Consider the following 25,170-nt stretch of genomic DNA (forward strand, 5'->3'; position numbering starts at 1 on the left):
ATTAAAATTTCAATTTGTCTCGGAGGCTTTCATAAATGGTTTTGGAAAATCATGAATGTGTGTGAATGTGTCACAGTGGAGTGCTCCACTAGAGTGTCTAAAACACGGATCAAGTGTCACATTTATTTATTCTCGTTGAGCCGCGTAGCTTTACCTCTTCACGTCTATTGTCTATTCACACAGAGATGTCGCACCTGTACCTATTTTTGGTGAAAAAGAATTGTGGAACTGGCTTCTGATTTGCTAGAGCTTGGAGCTGTTGGTGTCTGATCAAGCGTATGCGAGTGTAATTGGTATCAGATGAGCGGCTTTATGTTTGTTGACGGCGTTACGTATGAATTTCCTTTAAAATGATTCTCTTGCATTGAGGGGGATATCCATTTAATGTTTGCATTAGGAAATTGCAAATATGATAGCATGTAAGATTTTGCAGTCACAGTTCATGGGAAAAGAAGAAAAATCTATATATCTGTCTTGTTCAATAGACTCATTGCATCTTTATATACAGTTCAGTCTGAGCTTGAAGACTTAATGAGAAAGTTTAAAATATCTACAAATCATGTAAAATCACTTTAAGGAAAGTAAATCAGATAATATCAGGAACCTTCGGATCTTCCAGAAATCAGGAATATTTAATTCTTAAATTCTCATTGCCACGGTCTCAGAACATTGCATAACCTTTTGCTTTGCTATACCTTCATCTAACTAATGGCTATTAGGTCATAGGCGTGAAATGTGCGTTACTGTAAGATCGTGGTTAATGAATAACACTGACTGCATTAAACGATTCTCAAGATATTTTACCAAGTAGAGTGCATAAATTATGCACAAAGTAACTAAACATATAGCGAAGCCATTTTCATTTGTTCGACATGAGCATGATGTAGAAACTGCCAAGAACTGTTTGTACAGTTAATATACACACATTTCATGAGTTTAAAAGCATTTAATCGAATAAAGGACAGGTGTTGAACACGCACTAGAACTTAACGGAACTTATTCGACATGATGCATTATGTTGGCATAGATGTTCGGCACAAGACTCGAGTTTACAAAACTGAAAGCTCTTGTAGCACGGCAAATATTAGCTCAGCTTGAAACGACTTGCCCGACTTATTTGCACATTAGTTTGGTTTTTTTGCCTTTCACACTATCACTACTTTTAAAGTTTGCTGCTGCAGAGCTCTGTTTATTTAAATGAATGCATCACTTACTAGCAAAATGACTGAAATTAGACAAACCTCATAAAACATCAATGAACCTAACATGATGCCCAGTCTATGAGCTTGTAGCAATTAAAATGATAATCAAATGTTGTATATTACTACAAGAGGCCGTTAGTGTTTATAATCAAATGTTGTATATTACTGCAAGAGGCCGTTAGTGTTTATAATCAAATGTTGTATATTACTGCAAGAGGCCGTTAGTGTTTATAGTTTTATATTCTAAATATCTGAATTGCTGTTATCAGCCCCACCTGTTGGTACGATATTTCCAGCTTTCATAATAAGCCGCTTACCAGGTAAAGAGGCTTGACATCTAGCATAGGGTTTTGTTTCCCTAGGTTAGTAAGAGTAGTAGCTGACTCTACGGATGATGGCGGTAGCGAAACATCATGGACATAAAACTGAACATTCGCATGAAATAAGTTCGTTGTCATGAACTTTTGCAAAATAGTTAAACTATCACAAACAATAGTTAAAACTATCACTTACAGGCATATTACGCTATATAGAATAATCATCTTTACATGTGCTATTGAGCATTTTGAAATTCTCACAACATGAATAAGATAAAAATACTATTGATGTCTTAGCTTTTTAAGAACTGACATAAAAAGGCTTGGATTCATCAGGTGTTGCTTACTGAGATATTCTAGCCTTGCCCTCCAGCATTGTTCATGTTCTGTCATGCTCTCTAGCGAAAGCTGACTCTAGAAAATGATGCTATGCTAAATCATTGAGTAAATAAAACTCAGTATAAGCAATATGTAAATTTTAAGAGCGTCTTCAGCTTATTTCTTGAGAACTTTTATTTTCTCTACAAGACAATCGTATCTATTATCTCTGATCACAGCTGTTAACGGAAACTAAACACAATCGAGCTGTAGTCATAACAAATGAGATATAGTTAAACCTAACTACGGGTAGGGACAGAGTATGAAGCTCGCAGAGCTGGTCCTTTCTCACCTTTGAATAAATATGGATTCACAGTAAAGCTGATGAGTAACAGTGTAGGTCTAGCTTAAAGAATATAGTAGAGAGTTGGTACTCTGTGGTACTGACAATTTATGTGATGACTACATACTAAACAGCGTTGTTTAACCGAAATGACTTTGCCCAGCTTGTTATATTCTTTTCTCAACATATGGAAAGAACCTAAACACGACTCTATGACAATCGCTAAAATAAGTAAAACTATAATCAAGCAATGTGAGGAAGATACTGAACTTCCGACGCCAGCGGTAACGTCTTGTTATTACTCGACTGCCTGGTTACGTCAAACATAGCTTTATCATGTTTGGAAGTAATTCAGAGCAACCAAGACAACTCTCGCCACTAATTATTTTTATTATCAATCACGTTGCCACATTGGAGCATCAGCTGAGAAATCATAATCCTTAAAATAGATAATATCGGGCTGATTCTCTTGAGGTTTGGAGATAGAAAGCATCTTAATGTAACTCAGATATGACAATTCTTATCTTCTCAGTTATGAATAATGAACTTCTACAGGAAAACAGTGTCATTAATGAGCAACTTGTCTTTCATTATCTTCGTTTATTACAAAATGGAGAGAACTGCATGATAAACATTACTTGATTTCACCTTGGCTGCCCAACCCATAAAGATCCCTGCGTGGGAAGTACATATATAGATAATTTGCTAAAAAACTGCATTGGCCTAAAAAACTCTTTTGTAGCAAATTAGCTATTCTTATAATTAGTCTCTTCAGTGCCATACGACAAAATTATTTTATGAAGATGCGCAATTTTTTGAATAAGAATTCACAAACTGCGATATAGATCAATTTTATAAGTACCTATTATTAGGAATTATCTTATCTACATTTTGTGCAGTCTGTGAGGCAATACAAAAATCCTAATGCGCGAACTATTTTTCAGTTGAATACTTCAGCAATTATTTAAAAGATCATTTACGCTATGCTTGATGTCCAATAGCAATTCTTTGTGCAAAGCTGTCTCACCTCAAGGTTTTGCAAAAATTGGGACCTGTCTTCTGCGCTATTAGACACAGAAAAAATACATCATTGACACAACAAATAAAATGTAGCTAAGATGAGAAATGCTTTAAAACGTGTTTTGAAGTTGCATCAGCTACCTTTAAACTGCAGTTGCAGTTTTCCTTGTTTGCTGTCAGCACTCATTTCAATAAGGCGATACTAAACTGAGTGTATGGTATAGCTCATCGTTATAGCTCTCCGTTATAGCTCACCGTTCTAGCTCACCATTATAGCTCACCGTTCTAGCTCACCGTTATAGCTCACCATTATAGCTCATCGTTATAGCTCACCGTTATAGCTCACCGTTATAGCTCATCGTTATAGCTCACCGTTATAGCTCATCGTTATAGCTCATCGTTATAGCTCACCGTTATAGCTCACCGTTATAGCTCATCGTTATAGCTCATCGTTATAGCTCACCGTTATAGCTCACCGTTATAGCTCACCGTTATAGCTCACCGCTCTAGCTCACCAATATTATAGCTCTACAGTCACTCAACAATCCTACTATAATATCATAATATGGCTTGTTTTCATTAGTAGGAATTTTATTTCAATTCTTTCGGTTCAGACCGACAAGCGATGCTGTTTTCTAAGAAAGGACAAGGCAAGTTTCAACCTTCCTCTCAATCATTGATCTAATTAGTAAGAATAAATAGATTAGGCATTACATGCTGCTGCTGCTACTTAATTGACTCTCGCATACACTATCATTAATTATACTCCCTTATTAATTGTTTAATCATATTCCCTATCTAGTCGTGAGGGTATTTTTGCTGCCATCGTATCCTACCCAGTGCAGTCTTGCCGAAAGCAATAATGCCTCCAAGAAACTTTAGTGTCTACTTCTGTGTCACAACACTAAATTAGGCTTTAATGAAACTCTGGAAGCTTGTATAGTCATAAAAATTGAAGTTATTTTATTGTTTTTTGGTAAATAATAAATTTTTATAACATATTTTTGGGGCCGCATGTCTGGAAGTTCTAGTAATAGGCCCTTATAAAATAAGCTATCATTTTATAAGCTATCATATCAATCAGAGATACTGTTAGCTGTGTCAGTATTGGGGTGTTTGGGAAACACTATAAAAACAATACTGGCTGCTGTGTAAATCATATATACTGACTTATTTGATTTTTATGAGACAATTCAATAAGCAAATTCAACGATTCAATTAGTAAATTCATGTTAGCTAAAAAGTATCACAATAAATAAGTACTAAAAGCATGACTTATGCCTAATTCAAGTATTGTAAGAGTAAGACAAATACGAACTCACCATTACTCGCTAATATGCCATGTTTTGTTTAAACAAAACTTGGTACATAATTACTATCTGTTTTACTCAAAGTTGGAAAGCAGAAAAAAATCGTTATATCAGTAACATACTAATAGAGAAGATTTTCTTTATTCTGACAAACAAACCAAACTTCTCAAGGATGTCTTCAAGTTGAACTAGAAGTTTTAAATATAGAATTCTGGATATTCTAATGGCGCAGCTTTAATCTATTGCGTAAAAAGCAAGAAAGGTGCCGAGTCATCCCGACTGAGGTACTGATTCAGTCGCTCGAGAGAGTGATAAGTCTAAGCTGGCGCCATTAAGAATAACTTCGCTATCTTTTAGGTTGGCGTCAGTAAGCCGGACTTTTATCTTACTCCATCCTCAACCGCCGAGTCCTAGCGATAAAGATAGTCACATTTTCTTTCCTCTGCCAAACACTTAAATGCCAGAATAGTCAACAAGGCACTAAAAGCTTTGAGAACTGCTAATGAAAATATGAATAACTTTTTGGCTGGTCAGCATTTGATGGTGAATATTAACAAAGTATATTTAACATTATGGTGCGAGAGTTAAACATTATAACTGATACTGAACCAACTAAACCGGCCACAGTTAGAGCTAACACTGACGAAGAAACCCTTAGCGACAAGAATTATCTCTTTTGTATTTATACTGACTTTGAGTTGCATTTTTTCAAATTAAACTTTCAGCTTAAGAACATTTTGAGTATCTGCAATTTTACTTATAATAGGAATTTATACCATAGCGTTAAATTTATTTATACTAATTATTTTAGTAACACTATAAAGTAACAGTATGATTGCGTTACAAACATTTAACAAAAGACCTTTTGTTTTTACATTCTGAAGGGCAATTGAGAGTGGCTCTTTTAAAAAGTTTACACTCTCTCAACAGCAAAATTCACATAATAATAATAGTAAGGAAGTTTTTAGCACCGAGGGTTTTTAGAATGCATTTTATGCGAGTCCAGCTAGCATAAAATGAAGCACATCAGATTACAAATGAATAAATAAATATTTTAGTAATTCACATTTTATCTTATGTACTCATAGCAGAGGATCGGGGCTCGCGTCTCTGTGCAAATGAAATCTCATTCGTTTGCTTACCCATCGCCGCTGATATGAATACAATGTTTGTGATCATATTGACATTCTGTTACATTGATCAGAGCATTATTCAAACTTATGTTTTGCTGAGTAAATTTACTGTGCCGCATCTTATCAACAGTCCGGAATCTTAGATGATCTATGGAAAGATGGAGACGGTAGCAAGGGGCTCCGAACTAAAGAGTGGCTAGAGCTGAAGCTATTGTGACGTATTAGATATGTAATGGACAGATGGTGGAGTCTAGTGAAGACTGACTGTATCATAGCATTTAATATGCACACTTGACTATTTCTAGGGTGCTTGTACATACTGATAACTGTACAATAAATGTCCAAATCCGCGGTATTAATTCAGACAGCCAGGATAGGGAGTCATTCAGCTTGACCGCCACTCACTAGCTAGCGATGAATGCACCACCGTTTGTGTGAGCGATCTCTCGAAGATCGAATAGTAGGCCTATGTCTGCTTAGATTATTGATAGCGGAAGCTGTTGCTGTTACAATAGTTTTGCGATCTTAGTAGGACATGTGTGAGTCGGTCGGTAAGGGAACCTTGACTACTGCTTTCACCAGAATATTGTGTTCTTCACAAGATTGTTAATGCTAATTTTTACCAGTAGGCCTAATTGTAATGTAGCTAAACCTTGTGGTTCTACAGCCTTCCCAGTTTTGAATGGTGTTCTTCACACAGTTTGTTTGTATTTCATACACCCATTATTTTATGGATTTTCTGAGTAATGTCAGGTGTTAGCAGGTGTTGGGCTGTGTAAACGAAATGACTTTTGCACCAATGTGTGAACGGGACCGAGCTTTAAGATCCTTCTGATCTGGGAAATGATAACACACTGAATGATTAGACCTTCTTCTCCGTTAGCGTGATTCTTAGATTGGGCATATTATTATGAATTGTGAAAGATGCCATCGCTCATTGACTTGAATTCAGTTGGACAAAAGATGGCTGTAAATTTGTGTGAATAGGCAAAGGCCATCCTGATTTTTACATCCACAATAATTATTATTCAATCTAAATTGAATAAGATTTTAACTCGACTTTACTCAATTATTTTTGCCACCTGTGCATAGAATTTGTTTTGTATGTAACTCGATACTTTACCATTGTTACTCTCATCGCACATCTCTGCGTAGAATAGGCCTTTATCCACGAATGAAAAACTGAGATAGCGTGTTAGCGAGTGCTAGTGTGACAGCGCAAGGCCATTGCTGTTGCCTGTTTATTTAGGCTATAGTTACATATGTTTAACACGAATGCTTGCAATATTCTGTTTATATGAGCCGTATTCAGAATCGCTGATATATTTATTAAATTGTTTTTTAGTTGTATTGGCAATAAATAGAGCGTTAGCACAGTAAATACTGAATATCATTGCGCAGGTAGCCGCTGCAGCATTATGCATACTTGGAACCTTTCAATAGATTTAAGTTGTTTATCCTCACTATTGTATATGCATTAACACTCTATGGGTTATTATCTTATCTTTAAACTTTGTCTTGTTGAAGATTGCCAGAAGCGATATGAATATTTGACCAGAGAAAGACTAGAGGTATCAAGTATGTACGGTGTAAATATTGGGCGCACAATGTCAACTTTGAAAGTGTCATCTGTAACACGTGTCTTATTGTGAGGTCCGCGTGAGTGAATGAAATGTACAAGACAGACAGACAGACCACCGTGACTCGAACTAAAAATTCATGAATAGTTTTCTAAAATGACAAGAGACATAATCTCGATTAGTAGAAGGTTGATTGACAAGAGCATAGATGCCACAAATCAAATTAATAGCGGCTCAAAGTAGAAGACACCAACTTATTTTCTGAATATTCTATTTGAATATTTTGTGAGATATACTCGGTTTTCTCTACATATACTTGCAAGCCTCCATTTATTACTTACTATATACAATATATGTTATATATTTTATATGTGTACTATATCCACTCAAGAGTGTAATTTGAGAAATGCTAGACATCTACTATGATTGTACACCGTTTAGTGGCCATAAACGTCTTCTATCAACTATCCTTAACCTAACTCGGCCTTGAAACATCTGAATCCGGCTCTAAGCTATTGTAGATGATATAAAAGATGACTCACATATAACGCACAAAATTTTTGGTCATTGACTCATTCTTAGTTATTGAATTTGCTTAATTTGACTGGATCAGACAAAGCATTCTGCTTGAGCGCCTCAACTTTTTTATTGTTAGATTTTTTTAATGTTGTGCAGTAGTGATATTTACCTAGAGTAGCGCTTCATGAGAGGCGACACTCAAATAGAAGAGAATACTGTATTGTTCGACTAGCTCGTCAGAATTTTAGGAAGTTAAATTTAACTCTTTTATAAATGAAGCGATGCTAATGTCACCTCTATTTTGCACTCTCCTTCGGGCATCAATGTCAGCATTTTTGCTAAACGGTTTTTTATATACCTCAAAGCATTAGGCCGAGTTGAACAAGGAACAGTTGTTAATTATTTTGATGGTGTCGTTTGATGTGCCATAACAATAGCTGCTATTACCTCGCATAGCGCTCCTGAAAAGTGTTCTCAGCGTTCATCTAAAAATGTCAAAGTGGCGGTCTAATAGAGGTGGTGTTTGATTAAAGGGTGGCACTGTATTTTTCAACCCTTCTCATAAAGCGGCGTTCAAATAAAGGTGGTGCTCAACTAAAGGTGGCCTTCACATAGAGATTTTACAGTATTCTGTAAAATGAACACAACTTTGTGAGCCATAGTGTCTTTTTCTTTCCGCTTTTGTAATGTTACTTATTGGCTAGTAGCTGATAAAATGGTTAGTAAACAAATTTGCATTCACATTCTATGTAGTATGACCAAGTCCATTTTAAGGTTTACCATTGTTCTACAGATGATCTAACCTCAAGAATAGTTCAACCTCAACTTGATAAATATACACTAGGAGCAGTTAGAAGCCATTTCATACATCCTTTAATATTACGCCGACAGTTTATTCTTAGCTGACTTACCACTATCTACTACCAAAGTCCACAAAAGTAAGCCACGATAAGATTGCCAAATACTCATGAAACTTTTAACAAAGAAACTGGTCATAGAAGACTAAAGATATTGCTTCAAGCACTAGAGGAGAAAGAAGATAAGCCTCTACGGGCAAGTTTTATCGCGCTACATGTAATTGAAGCCATCGCCCATCGTGCCTCTAGTCCAGTTATTTTAAACTTGTAAAAATGAGAATCATCTGATTTATGCATTGGAAAAAGACGAATATAAATTACAATTGTATATTTCACATAAGTCTTTCATTTATTTTCAAAATAACACTCTGATGAAATATCACTGAGATAAATACTGGTATATCTATACCGCAAAGTTAAACTCTAGCTATAAAGGCTCTTGAATTATCGGCATGTAAACAAATCAGCTATTAGGACCTTTTGATTTTCCCAAAGATTCAACAAGGATTGAGGGAACAAATGGTGATTCTATTTAACTAAAGAGAAAATAAATGTCTATTCTCCATCCGATGGAGAGAATCACAAAAGACACCAATACTTTAAGATAATATAAATACTATACAAAATGGCAATATGGAATTAAAATAGTCAAATGCAAACACATTTTACACTATTTTGTACAAAAACCTTTTTAATCCTTTCAGGAAAATGTACAAAAGATGCGTTAAGTTATATACACATTCCACCAAATGGTGGCAAAAATAATCGTAAAGAATCATAAAACAAATTTTTGCAACTGACTTTATAAGATAGAGATAAGGTAACTAAAGCAATGCTAACATCAGCATTGCTAATGCAGCGACTCTCAAACAATGAGAAATAACTGAAAATGTTGAGAGAACCTTTTGCTAAATAGGTAATATCTTGTCTTTGGAAAATTGTTTGGTATAAACTTAGTAATGCACTCATAGGCAGTATGAAAATGAGATCTGAATGTGGAATGCGTAGACTAAGCTGTGTCATGGCAAAGAGAATACCAAGGGAGACTACTAGCAAGGGAGACAACTGGATACTAGAGAGCGCTGACACTAGTACTGTGGGGTACGTATTGACCTACACCACGATAATAGTCTGCTTGTGAGATTGGTGCGACACCATTAACATCTTTAGCATCTACGGGTGCGACCATTCCGGGGTACTGATATTGCATCTCAGGAGCATACATTTTCATGTCCAACTTGCCCCCTTCAGCATTCATAAGGCTATTTATTGAGAAAGGATGGGAAAAGTTGTTCATATTTGGATGAGCTAACTGCGGCATATACAACTGCTGCTGCTGATCATGCGTTAGATGAGGCAGCATATGAGAGGCTGGTGGCGCTGCCTGTGTTTGCTGCTGTCTTTGCTGTTGGCCTAAGTCGAGTTGTTGCTCTTCTGTTTTAGTTTGCGGTTGGCTGTGAGGCGATTCGACCTTGACTGATGGAGAAGATTGCTCTTCAGCGGTGTTAGGTTTAATATCAACAGGTTCATACTCTTCACCTTCCTCATCACCACTTTCCATGTCGTCTCCGCCTTCACTTCCTTTATGCTCCCCTTTTCGTCTTTGCACCTTAAACCTTTTCTGTCGACGTAAATAGCAACCGTTTTCAAACATGTTTCCAGAATCGGGATGTAGAGTCCAGTAACTACCTTTTCCGGGTCTGTCAGGGGTTCGTGGCACTTTCACAAAACAGTCATTGAAACTCAATGAGTGTCGAATGGAATTCTGCCATCTTTGCTGATTTTGTCGATAAAAAGGAAATAGTTCCATAATGAATTGATAAATTTCGCTGAGAGTGCACATCTTATTAGGGCTCTGTTGTATCGACATAGTAATGAGCGATATGTAGCTATATGGTGGCTTGGCATGAGTATACGATCGACGATAGGTTTTTTCGCGTGCCCTGTTTATTGCTTGAGCTCTGTTCATGTCCATTCTCATTGGTGTCATAACGGATTGGTTCATAGGTGACATGGGTCCGGCATGCATAGAAGCCATTGGAGGCATTGCTCCCATTTGTGTCATGGAGTTCATATGTCCTGGCATGCTCATTCCTAAAACATGAACAAACTAATTAAAATGATGTCATAACGGCCAAAGAGAACATGGTTTACTATCTTCACTACGCTGATGCATGCTGACACTAGTAGGAATACACGAGCTTGGTCTCAAGAAGTATTAGGTGACAGAACTAAATCGACATCGGAAGGGTGGCGTATCAGGTTTAACTCGCCTCTCAAGATAGTCATGTGTTTCCCAAGTGAGATTCTACTCAATTGCAGAACATGCTAATAGATTCTTTCAGAAAAAATACAAAGACTGAATGGCTGTTATTGACTCGTAGATGCATCATAGTGAAGAAAGCTTGAACATAGCTCAATCAGCCACTGCCGGGAATCGTATAGAAAACAATTATCTCTTCTTGGCATTGGCTCCGCACTGAAACTGTGGACAATGCATTTTAGAAATTGCTGTGGCGTCTTATTGATAAATATTTTTGGACAAACTTTTGCAATTAGATTTTTAAGTCGTTTAAAGACGTTTGTCTCGTTTACTCGCTTCCTGCGGGACATAATAGCAGGCTTTCTTAGTAATGAGGATGTTTGATGAACAAATTTATTTAGGTGATAATCAAACAGTTCCCATTGGTAATACAAACACAAACAAGGTAACATACAGATAAAGAGGTGTTTTGAGTAAGATTCGCATCGGACACATTTTCAAACCTGCCAAACATTAAACTCCAATAAAATACAAACAATAAAATACAAATCTGAACAGTTGTAGTAATCAACATAAAAATATTCCAATTTACACTTGGGAATATTTTTATGTCAGCTCTTATGAAAGCCAATTGAAAGCGTATCTGTTCGATTTATGGAATGAAAGCGCTAGATCAAGGGTTACCACTAATTTGGTCAAGACAGAGGTGTCATATTCAAGATTGGTCAACGTAAATAAAGAAATACGTGAGACTCAGTTGCGCAGGTAAGAGCTTGGAGGGCTTTTATTAAAGAGTTGCACCTGATGCGAGCCTCAACATAGCTGCTCTCCTTGAGACTTGATATTCAATGGGAAACCTCTTCACGACACTTCAATACAACGTTTAAATGTAGTGTTAATATCAGCTCGGTCACTAGCAAGAAATTAATGGGAAACAGCACCTGCAGCCTTATTTTCTTGCCTACTCTGAAAACTGGCACAAATTCAAGATCAGTTCTAGATTTGCACATTAGAGGTCTAGCCATGAGCCATAAAATGAGCCATAGCCTGATTCTAACACTTTCATATTTTAAAATGAATTGGTGGGAGAATCTGGTTGATGATCAAAAAATACTATATTTTAACAAGCTCATTTTTTAGACCGTCATGTGCAATCAATCCTTTCGAGTATATAGAAAAATGATGAAATAATTTGAAAGGAATCAGATGGTGAATAGTGAATACATGACAAAGATAGCAGCATGCAAGCACAAATCATAGCATGTACCCGCTAGGCTGATAAACTTTCCTGCAACACATGAGGTGAAAGTGATATATCAACATATTTTTAAGAACGCTTTCACGTCAAGCTTGCATAGTGACTGAGCACAGTCCAAAATTTATCAGCTCCCTGGAAATCGAAGCGTTTGATCGATTATTAAGGCTGGGTGGCCTTCCCAGCCGCACATCGACAAGAAATGTTGCTTAGAAGCCTTCATAAAAAAATCACTCAATTAAAACTGCCCCTACAGCAGTTCATAAACACAACGCTGCCTCTACAGCAGTTCATAAACACAGCGCTGCCTCTACAGCAGTTCATAAACACAACGCTGCCTCTACAGCTGTTCATAAACACAACGCTGCCTCTACGCTTCTATTCCTAAACTCAACGCTGCCTCTGCAGCAGTTCATAAACACAACGCTGCCTCTACAGCAGTTCATAAACACAACGCTGCCTCTACAGCAGTTCATAAACACAATGCTGCCTCTACAGCAGTTCATAAACACAACACTGCCTCTACAGCAGTTCATAAACACAATGCTGCCTCTACAGCAGTTCATAAACACAATGCTGCCTCTACGCTTCTCTTCATAAACTCAACAATGGTAAATAAATATCTATAAACTCTTGACTCGAGGTAACTTACCGGAATACATCTGCGGATGCATAGCTGTGTGCATAGGTGCTGCCACCTGCGGAGTGTATGCCGCCATCGAACTATATACTGGCATAGCGCTAGTAGAAGCGACAGGCATCTGCATGTCACCCGCGTATGCTGACTTGCTCTGCTGTAACATGCTCATACGTCCTTCAAACGTCGATTGATCGTCACTCAAATGCATCATCTACCAAGATAAGGATTGGTATGCGTGCGTAAAGATAAACTTAAAATATAATGAAATATATGCAGAGTTTGAATGTAGACAATCGTCAGCACGCTGACATCCTATTTCCATATAGTAATTGTGACAGAGACATATTGGCTTTATATGCGGCGTCGAGAAGAATTTGTATATTTTTCAGTATAAGCTCCTCCCACCGAGGCTGTATTTAATTGTTGTACTTATGAGTTAATAAAGGGTCGTATAGGTTGGTTGTCACATGTAGGAGAGACCTAACAATCTTATATTATATCTTTGACAAACAAACTCGCTTCCACCTTCGTGTCAATCAAATGTGTTGTCGAAGAAATGCTTGCAACCATTAATCCGTTGTTAATAGGTTGAATTGTCTAACAATGAATGAAACAACAGAATAATCACAAGTGGGAAAAAATATGCAAACTACTAAAATTCCATATATTTTAAAATTGCTAAAAACAAATGAAGCCACAAACTTCTACAATTACTTGCAAATATCAGACAGACTTGACAAAACCTGGTGATTTATAACAATTGTGAGATCAGTGTAATTGTTCGGATAGCTTCGCCAATATCCTTATGTTAAACGACTAATATTATATTATTACTTATAGTATTTAACAATAATTAGTTTAACAGCAATTTAGTATTTGCCAAGTTAAAAAAAATCAGCACTTTGCTGATGGAAACTATTTTGCACATCATCAGAGCAAGAAAACATTTTGTTTCAAACTTTCTGGACTTCGGTTAACCATGGCTAAAGCTGGAGCTAAGGCTGAATATTTACAACTATTTGCTATGCAGGAAAGTTTTATTTGGTTTTTCAATGACAATGAAGTGTTTAATTATTAAAAATTTTAAATTTTAGTGACATTTTTTAAAGACAGCTATAAAATTAATACAATTGTGAAGCAAATAAGCATAACAATAAGATAAAAGTAATTTATTACAATAGTCAATGCCATCACAATTATTATAACAACTAAAATAACTGTGAGAATAAAATTGTTAAAGACGCTGCCATGATAACAACTATTCAGAAGGTGCATACATTTTAAACACCAGCCAAGACTAAATACTCTCATATAGATTAAATATTTAACTTCGCTCGTTAAAAGTTATCATTCATTTCTATGTTCTACTTGATAGACAGCTCTATTCTTGAAAAGATCAAGCTGCTATTGCAAAATCTAAAATGTTGTACAATAAAGCATACCTGCGTACCCGCGCAGAAGCAAATAGCTTTTCACGCCCATTTCTTCGAGTTGACTGTGAATCTACGAGTGAACCAAAGATAAATATATGTATTATCATAAGAATGTAGCGATTCGTTATGTACGCTCGCACCAATGAGAATGTGATTAAGTTATGAATCTTTTGTTATCTGTTTACACGCATTAATAGACTTCTTTATTCACTTAATGAAACAATTAGAATTACCTTCTAGGTTCTCAAATTGATCTTCTTTCGCTCTATTTTAACACCTCGAGTACAAGAGACAGAAATGAAGACGTTGTGTCACAAACCTTTCTCAGACACAGTTGCTCGAACTGAGCTGACACGTGTGAATACAACTGACAATTGGCGGCATGCGGAGAATGCAGAAGATTAGCTAAACCAATTACAACATGCTACATATGACAGTGGCCCAAATGCTAGACAAGTTAAATCTCAAAACCTTGAGGAAACTTTGAACCTGAATAACGCCGTGCTTGCTCCTTTGAAAACTCTACAAGTAGAATGTACTAGTGTTATAGCTGAGATAAATAGAAAAAATAAAAACATCAAGCTTGCCTTGACACGCTCGAGAATTCACCAAAATATACAAAGTTCCATAAAAACTCAAAATCTGAAAATTTCAATTACATTTGGCAGCACCATCACTGATACATTTAAAACTTTATTTGAATGTTCAATTAGTATACTTTAAGTAATATGTATTTTATATTAATATTCTCTTACCCCTTTCTATTCATTGACAACCAGTGACCGCTACTATACAATAGGAGTGCGTGTCAGCATTTCAGCTAAAGTAATACGATGAAATTTTGACGCTAAGTATTTCCTATAGAACGCACACACCTGCGAGCTCTATAAAAATTGTGTGAAATGTCAGAGGATTAGCAATAGAAAACAATGAAGTGTACACTTTAACCCCTTCAGAAAATAATTAACTTTGCAGCATTGATTCTCAAAAACCACAGTGCCAGCCAGTGGCGTGGATGACAAACCCGAGGGCCGTAACACCAGCCCAGATGTGCCAGTCGATATGGAATGAATTTGTGCCTTTAGTTAACTTTATGACAAATAGAAATGTTTTTTAATAATGCATAGATATTGATGAGCTCGTCGAACACGCTTGCTCTAAGCTCATTTATCATGGATCTTAAGCCAATTCCTGGCAGCTAATGTTGATAGAGCATTATTCCCCGGAATTGTGAACACAAGAGAGAACATTCTACACAATAGAAACCTGAAAATACTGAATCCACATGATATCAGATGCCATTTACTGCTAAAACAGACGCTACTCATCCGAAACAAGTGAGTTATAATTTTAAACAAGCCTGACTCCCATAGCAGCCTGACATCAGTTTGCAGGTATTTACCATAAGCTCATAAGTTTTTGTAAACACAAAAATAATGCAAAAAAAGATTTCATTTTTGTAATATAACATAAAACTTGCAGACTTATTTCCTCCCCTTCAGACTGAATAGCTTTGGTATGGATGCAGGAATGAAATAGTCACAAAGTTGAAAGAGAAGATAACTTCAAACTCTAAAAGAGTAACAATTACCATGTTGGCAAATCAATGTATTTGTAGGGTGAATAAAAATGAAGAAGGCAGCAGGCGCAACAGAACAGTCCTAGTTTGTTTTCGCAAGACTCTGGTTAGATTTCCTCTACTTCAGTCCTTTAGTATCAAACTGCCTTGTTGAAAGAAAGTTGTTCATCATTAGCACTCTTAAGTAAATATATCACTGATACAAAACAATATCGATTCTATATGAAACAGTATACAAACTCAGTAAAGGTCAAAGCATTTTTTTCGTAAGAAATCAATTTTTTAATATCAGTTCCTTACATGATTGTTGAAATTATGAAGAAATGATGCCTCGCTGCAGGCTAGTGGAAAAACTCAGCCAACCAAATAACAAAAGAAAGATATACGGTAACATATTTAGCAACATATAATATATATGTAACATATTTAGCAACATATCATATATATACGTAACATATTGTCACTTTTATTAAATGTTCTGCTTTAGTATTACTAATCATCAAGTAAAGTTAAAAAGAATTAAGGCAGAAATACTAAAATCAGCAGTGGAACCTTCTCTATGGTACTTAAAGTATGATTTTATGAGCTTAAGACAATGACATTTCAGGTTTAAAAACATGAGTAGGAACTAATTGTCTGCCCACCTTTGTAGCATGCGTTCCAATCACATTGAGTGTAATGTAACTTTTACAGGTGACGTTCAAAATAAAAAAAACAATTGCACACTTAAAATATAATATATAGCTTTAAGTACAGATGCCGTAAAAACCTCTAATTGAATGCCACCTTTATTTGAACGCCACCTCGATTTGACCGCTACTATAGAAGTAGGGTTGAAAAATAGAGCGCCACTTTTTAATTGAACGTCACCTCCATTTGACTGCCGCTTTGACACTCTTTGATCTTTACGAACCCATAAAAGCAAGCGATCAGTAGAAATGTCACAAAACATCGTACTCATAATGACTCTGTTACATCAATTACAAATAATTCTTTCATTGTTTTTCTTCGTAGTGATGTCTGTTTTCCAACTTCAAAGCTTTTCGTTTTTTTTTCGTCAAAACTTTGAAAGCAATACAATATAAATAATTAATAACTGTATCAGGCTAATAATAGTTCCTTTTTCGTTACTTTGACGTATGTGAAAACTATTGCATTTTAAGATGGTATACAAAAAACTAGTTTAGGCTGAAAGTTGTGCTTAACGCCCATCCGGTTTAATGTTTATCATTATTTGTGCGAAACGTAACACGTAAAGGTTTTGCCCTGCTTAAAAAATTGTTTGGACGCTAATATTGACTAACTCAGCAGTGCAGAAAAAGAGTTGAGATCAGAGACATTGTGGAAGGTATGGAACAGCCAGAAGATGTTCGTTCCATTGAAGCAACAATTAGAAGGCAACTGGCCGAGCAAATGATGCAAATATTTTTGTGTCAAAACTGTCAATTTTTGTTTCTGCGTGTTTTATAAGTTATTTTTATCTTTAGGTTCATTTATCTCTCTTGTTCATGAGTATATATTTGTATCATTAGAAAGACTATCATTATATAAATTTGCAGATTTATAGCATAGCATATTATTTGATAGCATCTTTGTGTTTATCTTAACTCGGCTTACAATGGATCAATGCTCATAACTCCTCTTTTATGTAACATTGTTAAATATAGTTAAATATAGATATAAAATGCAACATTGTTAAATATAGTTATAAACTAAAAAGATGCTTTTAAATTTAGAACAAAATATAAAAATTATAGCTCCCACAAATTGCAAAGCAGAGCACAGGTTATAATATCATCGCAGGTTAATTGCAAGCAATATCAACCGGTAGAGATATTTCTCAGCTTCCAAATGCATATTTATTTAGAGATCTTTGACAAGTTGAAGGTAAGTTAGCAGATTTGTTGCTTCAAAAAGGGTTAATGTTGCTACGCTCAGAAGAGAGTGCAAATTATAGGCAACATTCACTTCGCCTGTAAAAGGGTTACATTTATCCACCCAAAATTCTGACGAGTTATTTGAAAAATAAAACGCCAGCATCTATTTGAATGCCACCTCCATTTGACCGCCACTACGAGAAAAGGGTTGAAAAAAAGAGCACCATGGCATTCAATTAAAGGTTATATACCTACATAATTGTAGGTATATAACTTTGCAATTAAGTTTTAGTAGTTCTAGAAAAATCTAACAATTTAATCAACTTCAATTTTTCTTTGAAAACAGAAATTTAAAAGAATTAGCTCATTTAGAGCCAAGGTAACTTATTGTTCAAAGCCATTGTAAAGAAAACTAAAAAATATTAGGATGGTTGTGCAGATATAATCTACCTATTATGCACTGTGACTTATTATGCAGTGTGACTTATTATGCACTGTGACTTATTATGCACTGTGACTTATTATGCACTGTGACTTATTATGCACTGTGACTTATTATGCACTGTGACTTATTATGCACTGTGACTTATTATGCACTGTGATTTATTATGCACTGTGACTTATTATGCACTGTGACTTATTATGCACTGTGACTTATTATGCACTGTGACTTATTATGCACTGTGACTTATTATGCACTGTGACTTATTATGCACTGCGACTTATTATGCACTGCGACTTATTATGCACTGTGGCTTATTATGCACTGTGACTTATTATGCACTGTGACTTATTATGCACTGTGACTTATTATGCACTGTGACTTATTATGCACTGTGACTTATTATGCACTGTGACTTATTATGCACTGTGACTTATGTACTGACTTATTATGCACTGTGACATGCACTGTGATTTATTATGCACTGTGACTTATTATGCACTGTGACTTATTATGCACTGTGACTTATGTACTGACTTAGTATGCATCATCTATGTAGTTATTTTTACCTGACCTAATGAGACAACACTCACAGAGATATAAAATAGACTGCCATAACTAGCGCTGTCCTAAATAGATTACATAGGCAAAATGTTCCAGCCAGCATCCTAGACTAGCATCTTGTAGCTTAGACAAATCATAAGCATTGAATTAAAATCTGTTGGAATTGTGTCAAATTAAACTGTTTGGGTAGGTTTTATGCAAAACGGGTTAGCGCATTTTGTCAGGTTAGGTATATATTTAGGTTCTATTTTAAAGACTTTCTAGCTAATGAAAAGACTTTGTTTATGACCCAGCAACTTGGACACTGGTCCTCCATAATTACTCTCCAGTTGGAATGCCCTTTATAACACTATTTTGACCAATCAACCTGTTGACCTACTTCAGATATTCTATAACGCTGCCACTACAAATTAGCCTAACACCATGCAATGCGATTTCATGTAATAGCACAGTATATTCTGTCATTCAAATGTGAAGCGAGTATCACTCTTCCCTTCTCATTCAGCCAAGACAAAGGAAACGATTGACGATCGTAAGATACTCAAATAAGGAAAGTTTCATAGCAAATGAGACTTTTTGTTACCATAATCAGTGACACTTGTGCGGGAAGATAAGTTGCTCTCAATTGGTCTTCAGTGTTTTCTATTCTCTCTCTATATATTCAATTGTATCTGAGAGAGCCCTATGTCAGAGTGATACGCATAATGAGCCTCGGTGTATAATATGTAGTGGTTTAAGGACCGCGACAGACAATAACGCCCCTAACCCGGGGCATTCTTGTACTCGCCTCATTATTTAGATCCTTGCTGCGGCGTAGCTAGAGGGGCAAGCACCTGTGACACACAATTCTAGACATGGCCATCATAGGCTATAAGATCTGCAGGAGTAAAATCAAATTAAATTGCTGTATTTTATAATCGGCAAAACACAGAAGCACAACTTTTAGGCAACCTTAAAAAGAATGTGGATATAAAGTTCTTTAAGTGTGTTAAATGATAACCATCACTGTTGGAAATTTAGATAGTTTTTGCTACAATATACCTAGATGCAGGCTTTTAGCATCTCATTCAAAACTTGGAACTTAGTGGAGTGTCTTTCTGTTGCTACAGCAGCAAATAGTAGACTCAAGACCTTTAAGTTGTAAACTGCTGCTCAATACAGTCACTACAATGACCCATGGCACCCTTATATGTATGGGAATTGTGTTCTGATGGTGGAACGTAGTATAGTTATATAAATGGCAGAAATAGTTAATCTGCAGCTTGAGTCGGTCTTCATTCTACTAAAAATAATCAAATGGGCAACAGGTAATCATAAAAGGGTTGCTGTAAAACATAAACAAAACTGTGAAGATATAATTATTTATTATTTATTTTAAATTTAACCAATGCACTTTAGCCAAAATGAATCCAAAAGTTATAGCTTAGAGATTGAATCAAGCGGACAGAGGAAGACTATTCATTCAAGCCATGAAGTGGAGAAGATAGGGGATTATGACTATGTCAACTTAGATGTTCATTTCCTATAATATTTTCCATTTCACAAAATCCCAGCGATATGAAATGTTATGACATCAACGCGTTCAGTTGAAGGCTTAAACACTGGAAAGAATAGCAGAGCCATTAGCAGGTTTCTTGCCTATGGCAGGAAAGTGTGGAGTGTTTTTTTTACAATGAGATGAATACTGCGAGAGGCTGTGATGGGGGTATCACACAATACACATTATTTTCTCGGCTCATCTTTAGGAACATAAAGCCTGCAGCGGATAGTCTTCAAGTGGAACTAAAATGGCCGCCCCACATAAGAATTTCACCACAAATTCCTTGCTTAATGAGATGGCTTGCAACAATTATGGTTAATTAAAATATTCTTCATCGTTCAAATCTGAATGTTGCAGAAAAAGGTTTTACAAACAGTATCCGCTCGAGACGCTAAACTTTATGAAAAGAGATTATTAAATATCAAAATGGGGTCTTACTAGACCTATTCTAACACCTTGTTGATAAACCATTCATGGCAACCATTTATTAATTTACTTTTCAAGTTAGTTTTTAATGGCAATAAGCATTAGCCTTAAAAATTAAAAACTTATACTACACAACACATTGTACTATTATACCATATTATACCATGCCAAGTTCTACTAGACATGTATATCATACCGTATTATCCTATACCATATTATACCATTCTACACAATATTATACTAAATGATACTGTATTAAACCATACCATACTATATAATTTTATATGCCAATACTTTTGTTTGGCTTGCAGTAAATAAGGAACAAAAAAGATTGAATGCATTTAGCACTGTAGCTGTCACTACAGTAGTCGGTAGTGTGTTGCTAGGAAAGTTGACCAGATTCTTTGTGGATGTCCCATTAACAGTAAAAATAGCCTCCTTTGTGCACAATTCTAAAATATTTTATAATTAGTGGTGTGGGTGTCTTGCAACGAAAAAAGCCATTCACGACAGGAATAACTTAAATATTCTACATGTATATTGTCTCTCAGCAACCATTGCAAACCCTACAATGTTCAGGTAAAAACACGTCGAACAAAAAAATATAATATCAGCCAAAATTAACCATGTAATTGCTTCACATGCGATAGGCATTAAAGATGACCATCACAATGTTTTTGAGCATACGTAACATGCTAGTGTGTACATGTATAATATAGTACTATGCTTAAATGTTTCAGCATACGTAACATGCTAGTGTGTACCTGTATAATATAGTACTATGCTTAAAGGTTGACTTGCAACAAAGTTCACATTACAATTATTTGGTATCAAAAGATTCACCATGTCTTACTCTGTTGTGTTGTACGCGCCCAATGTGGAAATGTGATTATAAACCCTTAAAAGCTCAAAATCGAAAAGCCGCCGTAGATTGGAATCTCTTCATTTCGATGACGTAGACACGAAATTTGGTTATCGTCTTGTCACATATGTACTCACGTGAATTGAAAGGCCAATACAAAGCTCAATATAAAACTTATCGTAGTACTAGTTTATGACAAACACTTCGGGCTTTACCGAAGATCCCGTATCAAATATAGATGCTCGCTACTTCACAGTTTTGTTTCGGCCTGGTCTAATTGGCAAGTCGTAATCTGATCATGTGACCCAGTACTTCGCTAATAATTTCTGCAGCACTTTTCGATTATCACAAATGACCAACAGGCTCGTCATGATTATCAGACAATGATATGTACTCTTTCAAACTAAGGCTAAACAATAAAACAAACTTTTACGGTAAGTTATAAGATATCTCTGCTACAAGTGACAGCATTACGATGATGATAAAACAGACGCGTAAGAACAATAGACATAGTTTTATTGAATGCGTGAAGTTTATTTGTGAAAATATTTCGACGAATAAGGTTGCAAGAAAGTGTAAACAGAAACCATCTCTCACAACTACATCACATTTGAGCCGTTTTGGAAAGGGAATCCAAACTACAGCGGTCTCGTGGGGCTGCGATTTTCTGTTCATTTTTGAGCTTTCAAGAGCTTGTAATTGCCTTTTCACATATTTTGCATCTACAACACAACAGAGTAAGACATGGTGAATCTTTCCATATCAAATAACAGTAATGTGAATTTTGTTGCAAGTCAACCTTTAAGTGAGATTGTCTAAGCATGCGTCTGCCCAGCTCATCAAAAAGTCTCGCTGAAATATTTGCAAAGTACAGATTGTTTTACAGATACTCAGCTAGATGCTCATTAAGTACCAATTACACATACAAATAACAAATAGTGGGAGTTGTCAGCTTTTATTATTAATAGTGGGTGCATAACTTCTATAAATGCTTGCGTGGACTATTGACGTATAAATGCTTAACAGTAAAAGCAGCTCGCAAACTGTTAAATAAAGAGGCCATCTTTTTATGTTGCGCAGGCAATTGAATACTTATTTGCACCATTTTTATGAACATACACATATGCAGTTCCAGGGTAAGAGCTTCCAATGGCAACACCAGGGCATTACATTATACAAAGGCTGGATGACAAAATGAACAGAATCAATATAAAATATACAAAAGAACACAAAAGAATTTCATTTTTATTACTAGCACACCTAAAGTAATTTTGTGAAAAATAAAAACTCCTTTCATTTAAAATTTAACAACGAAGCAATAGAAGACTAACATGACAACAATTCACCTGTGTGAGCCTGTCCGGGTTGTTGCTCTTCTGTTTTAGTTTGCGGTTGGCTGTGAGGCGATTCGACCTTGAGTGATGGAGAAGATTGCTCTTCAACGGTGTTAGGTTTCATATCAACAGGTTCATACTCTTCACCTTTTTCATCACCACTTTCCATGTCGTCTCCGCCTTCACTCCCTTTCGTCTTTGCACGTTAAACCTTTTCTGTCGACGCAAATAGCAACAGTTTTCAAACATGTTTCCAGAATCGGGATGTGGAGTCCAGTAACTACCTTTTCCGGGTCTGTTCGTGGCACTTTCCTAAACCAGTCATTAAAACTCAATGAGCGTCGAATGGAATTCTAGCATCTTTGCTAATTTTGTCGATAAAAAGGAAATAGTTCCATAACGAATTGATAAATTTCGATGAGAGTGCACATCTTGTTAGGGCTCTGTTGTATCGACATAGTAATGAACTATATGTAGCTATATGGTGGCTTGGCATGAGTATACGATCGACGATAGGTTTTTTCGCGTGCCCTGTTTATTGCTTGAGCTCTGTTCATGTCCATTTTCATTGGTATCATAACGGATTGGTTCATAGGTGACATGGGTCCGGCATGCATAGAATCCATTGGAGGCATTGCTCCCATTTGTGTCATGGAGTTCATATGTCCTGGCATGTTCATTCCTAAAACATGAACAAACAAATTAAAATGATGTCATAACGGCCAAAGAGAACATAGTTTACTACCTTCACTATGCTGATGCATGTTGACACTAGTAGGAATACAGGAGCTTGGTCTCAAAAAGTATTAGGTGACAGAACTAAATCGACATCGGAAGGGTGGCGTATCAGGTTCAACTCGCCTCTCAAGATAGTCATCTGTTTTCCAAGTGAGATCCTACTCAATTACAGAACATGCTAATAGATTATTTCAGAAAAAATACACAGACTGGATGGCTATTTTTAGAGTGGAACACATGAAGGTGAATTAATGAGATACATAACTAAACAAAACTCTATAGATTTGAATAGACAATAATTACAAGCAAATATTGCCTGTTAAAGTTATGAATGCACGTTATGTAATATTGCTGAAAAGTTATGAATGCCATACAAAAATGTTGAAATATGTTCTATATACATGTAATTTTCTATTGCTCATTCATACAGACACGAGTTTGGAGTTCAAACCATAAAGTTTAGCCATTATTTAAAAAACTGCCAAACATAGGAAGCGCATAACAATTATGCTGATTTCTAGCATCTTCAAAACAGTAGTTCAGTTCACACGACAATAAAACGCAAAAAGTAGTTTTCCATGTCAACTTAGATATTTACATTTTTCAAATGTAAATTTATCCGTTGCTAGTAGTGGAAGATTTTCATTCTCCCCTAGCATAGAAGTTATAAGGTATTTATTATTTAATCAGAGATAAATTTGGGCTTTTCCTTTTTATGATGAGGTTGAAGTAGTATAGTTACCAGGCATTTGAAAAAAATTATACCGATCCTGTTAACTGTTTGTAATTCTCCTGATCAGACAGGTTTTTTTCTCGACGTTTTATTTTTTGTTGTGACTTAGTTTTCAGAGCAGTGTTTTGGAAACTTCCCATTTTTTAAAATTTCTGCAAGCGTTTTTAAAACAACCAAAAGCTGCATCTGTTTTCTTTTTTGTTACAAATAAACAGGAAGAGATATAACAAGCATTCTTCAAACAACAAGAGCGAAAAAATGAATAAAATTTCTTTTGAGGGAATGGCATATAAAGTGAACCAAACGACCTATGGCGCATAGAAGGCAATGATAAATTGAAAAGGTATGGCTTCTATCTACATTGCTGTATAGACAAGTTTAGCAGCGAAAATTGTGTAGTGACTTGTGACTGTAGGAATAACGACCCCTAACTTGTTGTGTACCACTTTTTGAAGATCATTTCTTAACACGCATGGAGGGTATACCAAAGATCGAGACACAGAAGCAGCCAACTTTCAAACACTGCCGTTCACAACAAATTTAAATTTACTCTGTGCTATTGAATCAGCTGGCTTGTTAGAAATGCCAGACCAATTAGGAATAGAGTATCTTTTTAGAATGATCGAAAGAGACCTTAGTTTAAGAGTTTGGATCTGAGGCGAGCACTGATATGAGAAGTTCTCTTGTACCTTCAATTTTTTTTATACACTCACCGTTCATTTACTGGCCACAAAGATCAACTTCAGCCCATTGGCATAATGTGAATGAAAACAGACCGACACTTCTGTCATATAAAAAACTATTATGCCAAAAACCTTTATTTAGAAGTTGAAGAGTGGCTCTCCATGACATGTTAGAAAATCTCTGGAAACTAGCAGGACTTAG

At 35.9% G+C, this 25,170-nt stretch overlaps 1 protein-coding gene and 1 pseudogene across 2 annotated transcripts; both read right to left on the reverse strand.

Annotated features, from left to right (window-relative positions):
- Nucleotides 1-8,935: 8,935 nt before the first annotated feature.
- On the reverse strand, nt 8,936-14,379 carry LOC137399313 (forkhead box protein A2-like). Of its 2 annotated transcripts, XM_068085370.1 has the most exons (4): nt 14,200-14,379; nt 12,770-12,968; nt 12,130-12,150; nt 8,936-10,693 (listed from the first exon to the last, which is right to left on the reverse strand). In XM_068085370.1, exons 2-4 carry the CDS (start codon nt 12,966-12,968, stop codon nt 9,672-9,674), a joined length of 1,242 nt encoding a protein of 413 aa, XP_067941471.1. In that variant the 5' UTR covers nt 14,200-14,379; the 3' UTR covers nt 8,936-9,671. The 2 variants fall into 2 exon arrangements, with proteins under 2 accessions (XP_067941471.1, XP_067941472.1); XM_068085371.1 differs by lacking the exons at nt 12,130-12,150; nt 14,200-14,379 and having other exon boundaries at nt 12,770-13,065.
- Nucleotides 14,380-19,918: 5,539 nt separating this feature from the next.
- Nucleotides 19,919-25,170, reverse strand: LOC137400056 (forkhead box protein A2-like; annotated as a pseudogene).

The sequence above is a fragment of the Watersipora subatra genome, chromosome 7, assembly GCF_963576615.1.
Source record: "Watersipora subatra chromosome 7, tzWatSuba1.1, whole genome shotgun sequence".
Taxonomy (NCBI): Eukaryota; Metazoa; Bryozoa; class Gymnolaemata; order Cheilostomatida; family Watersiporidae; genus Watersipora; species Watersipora subatra.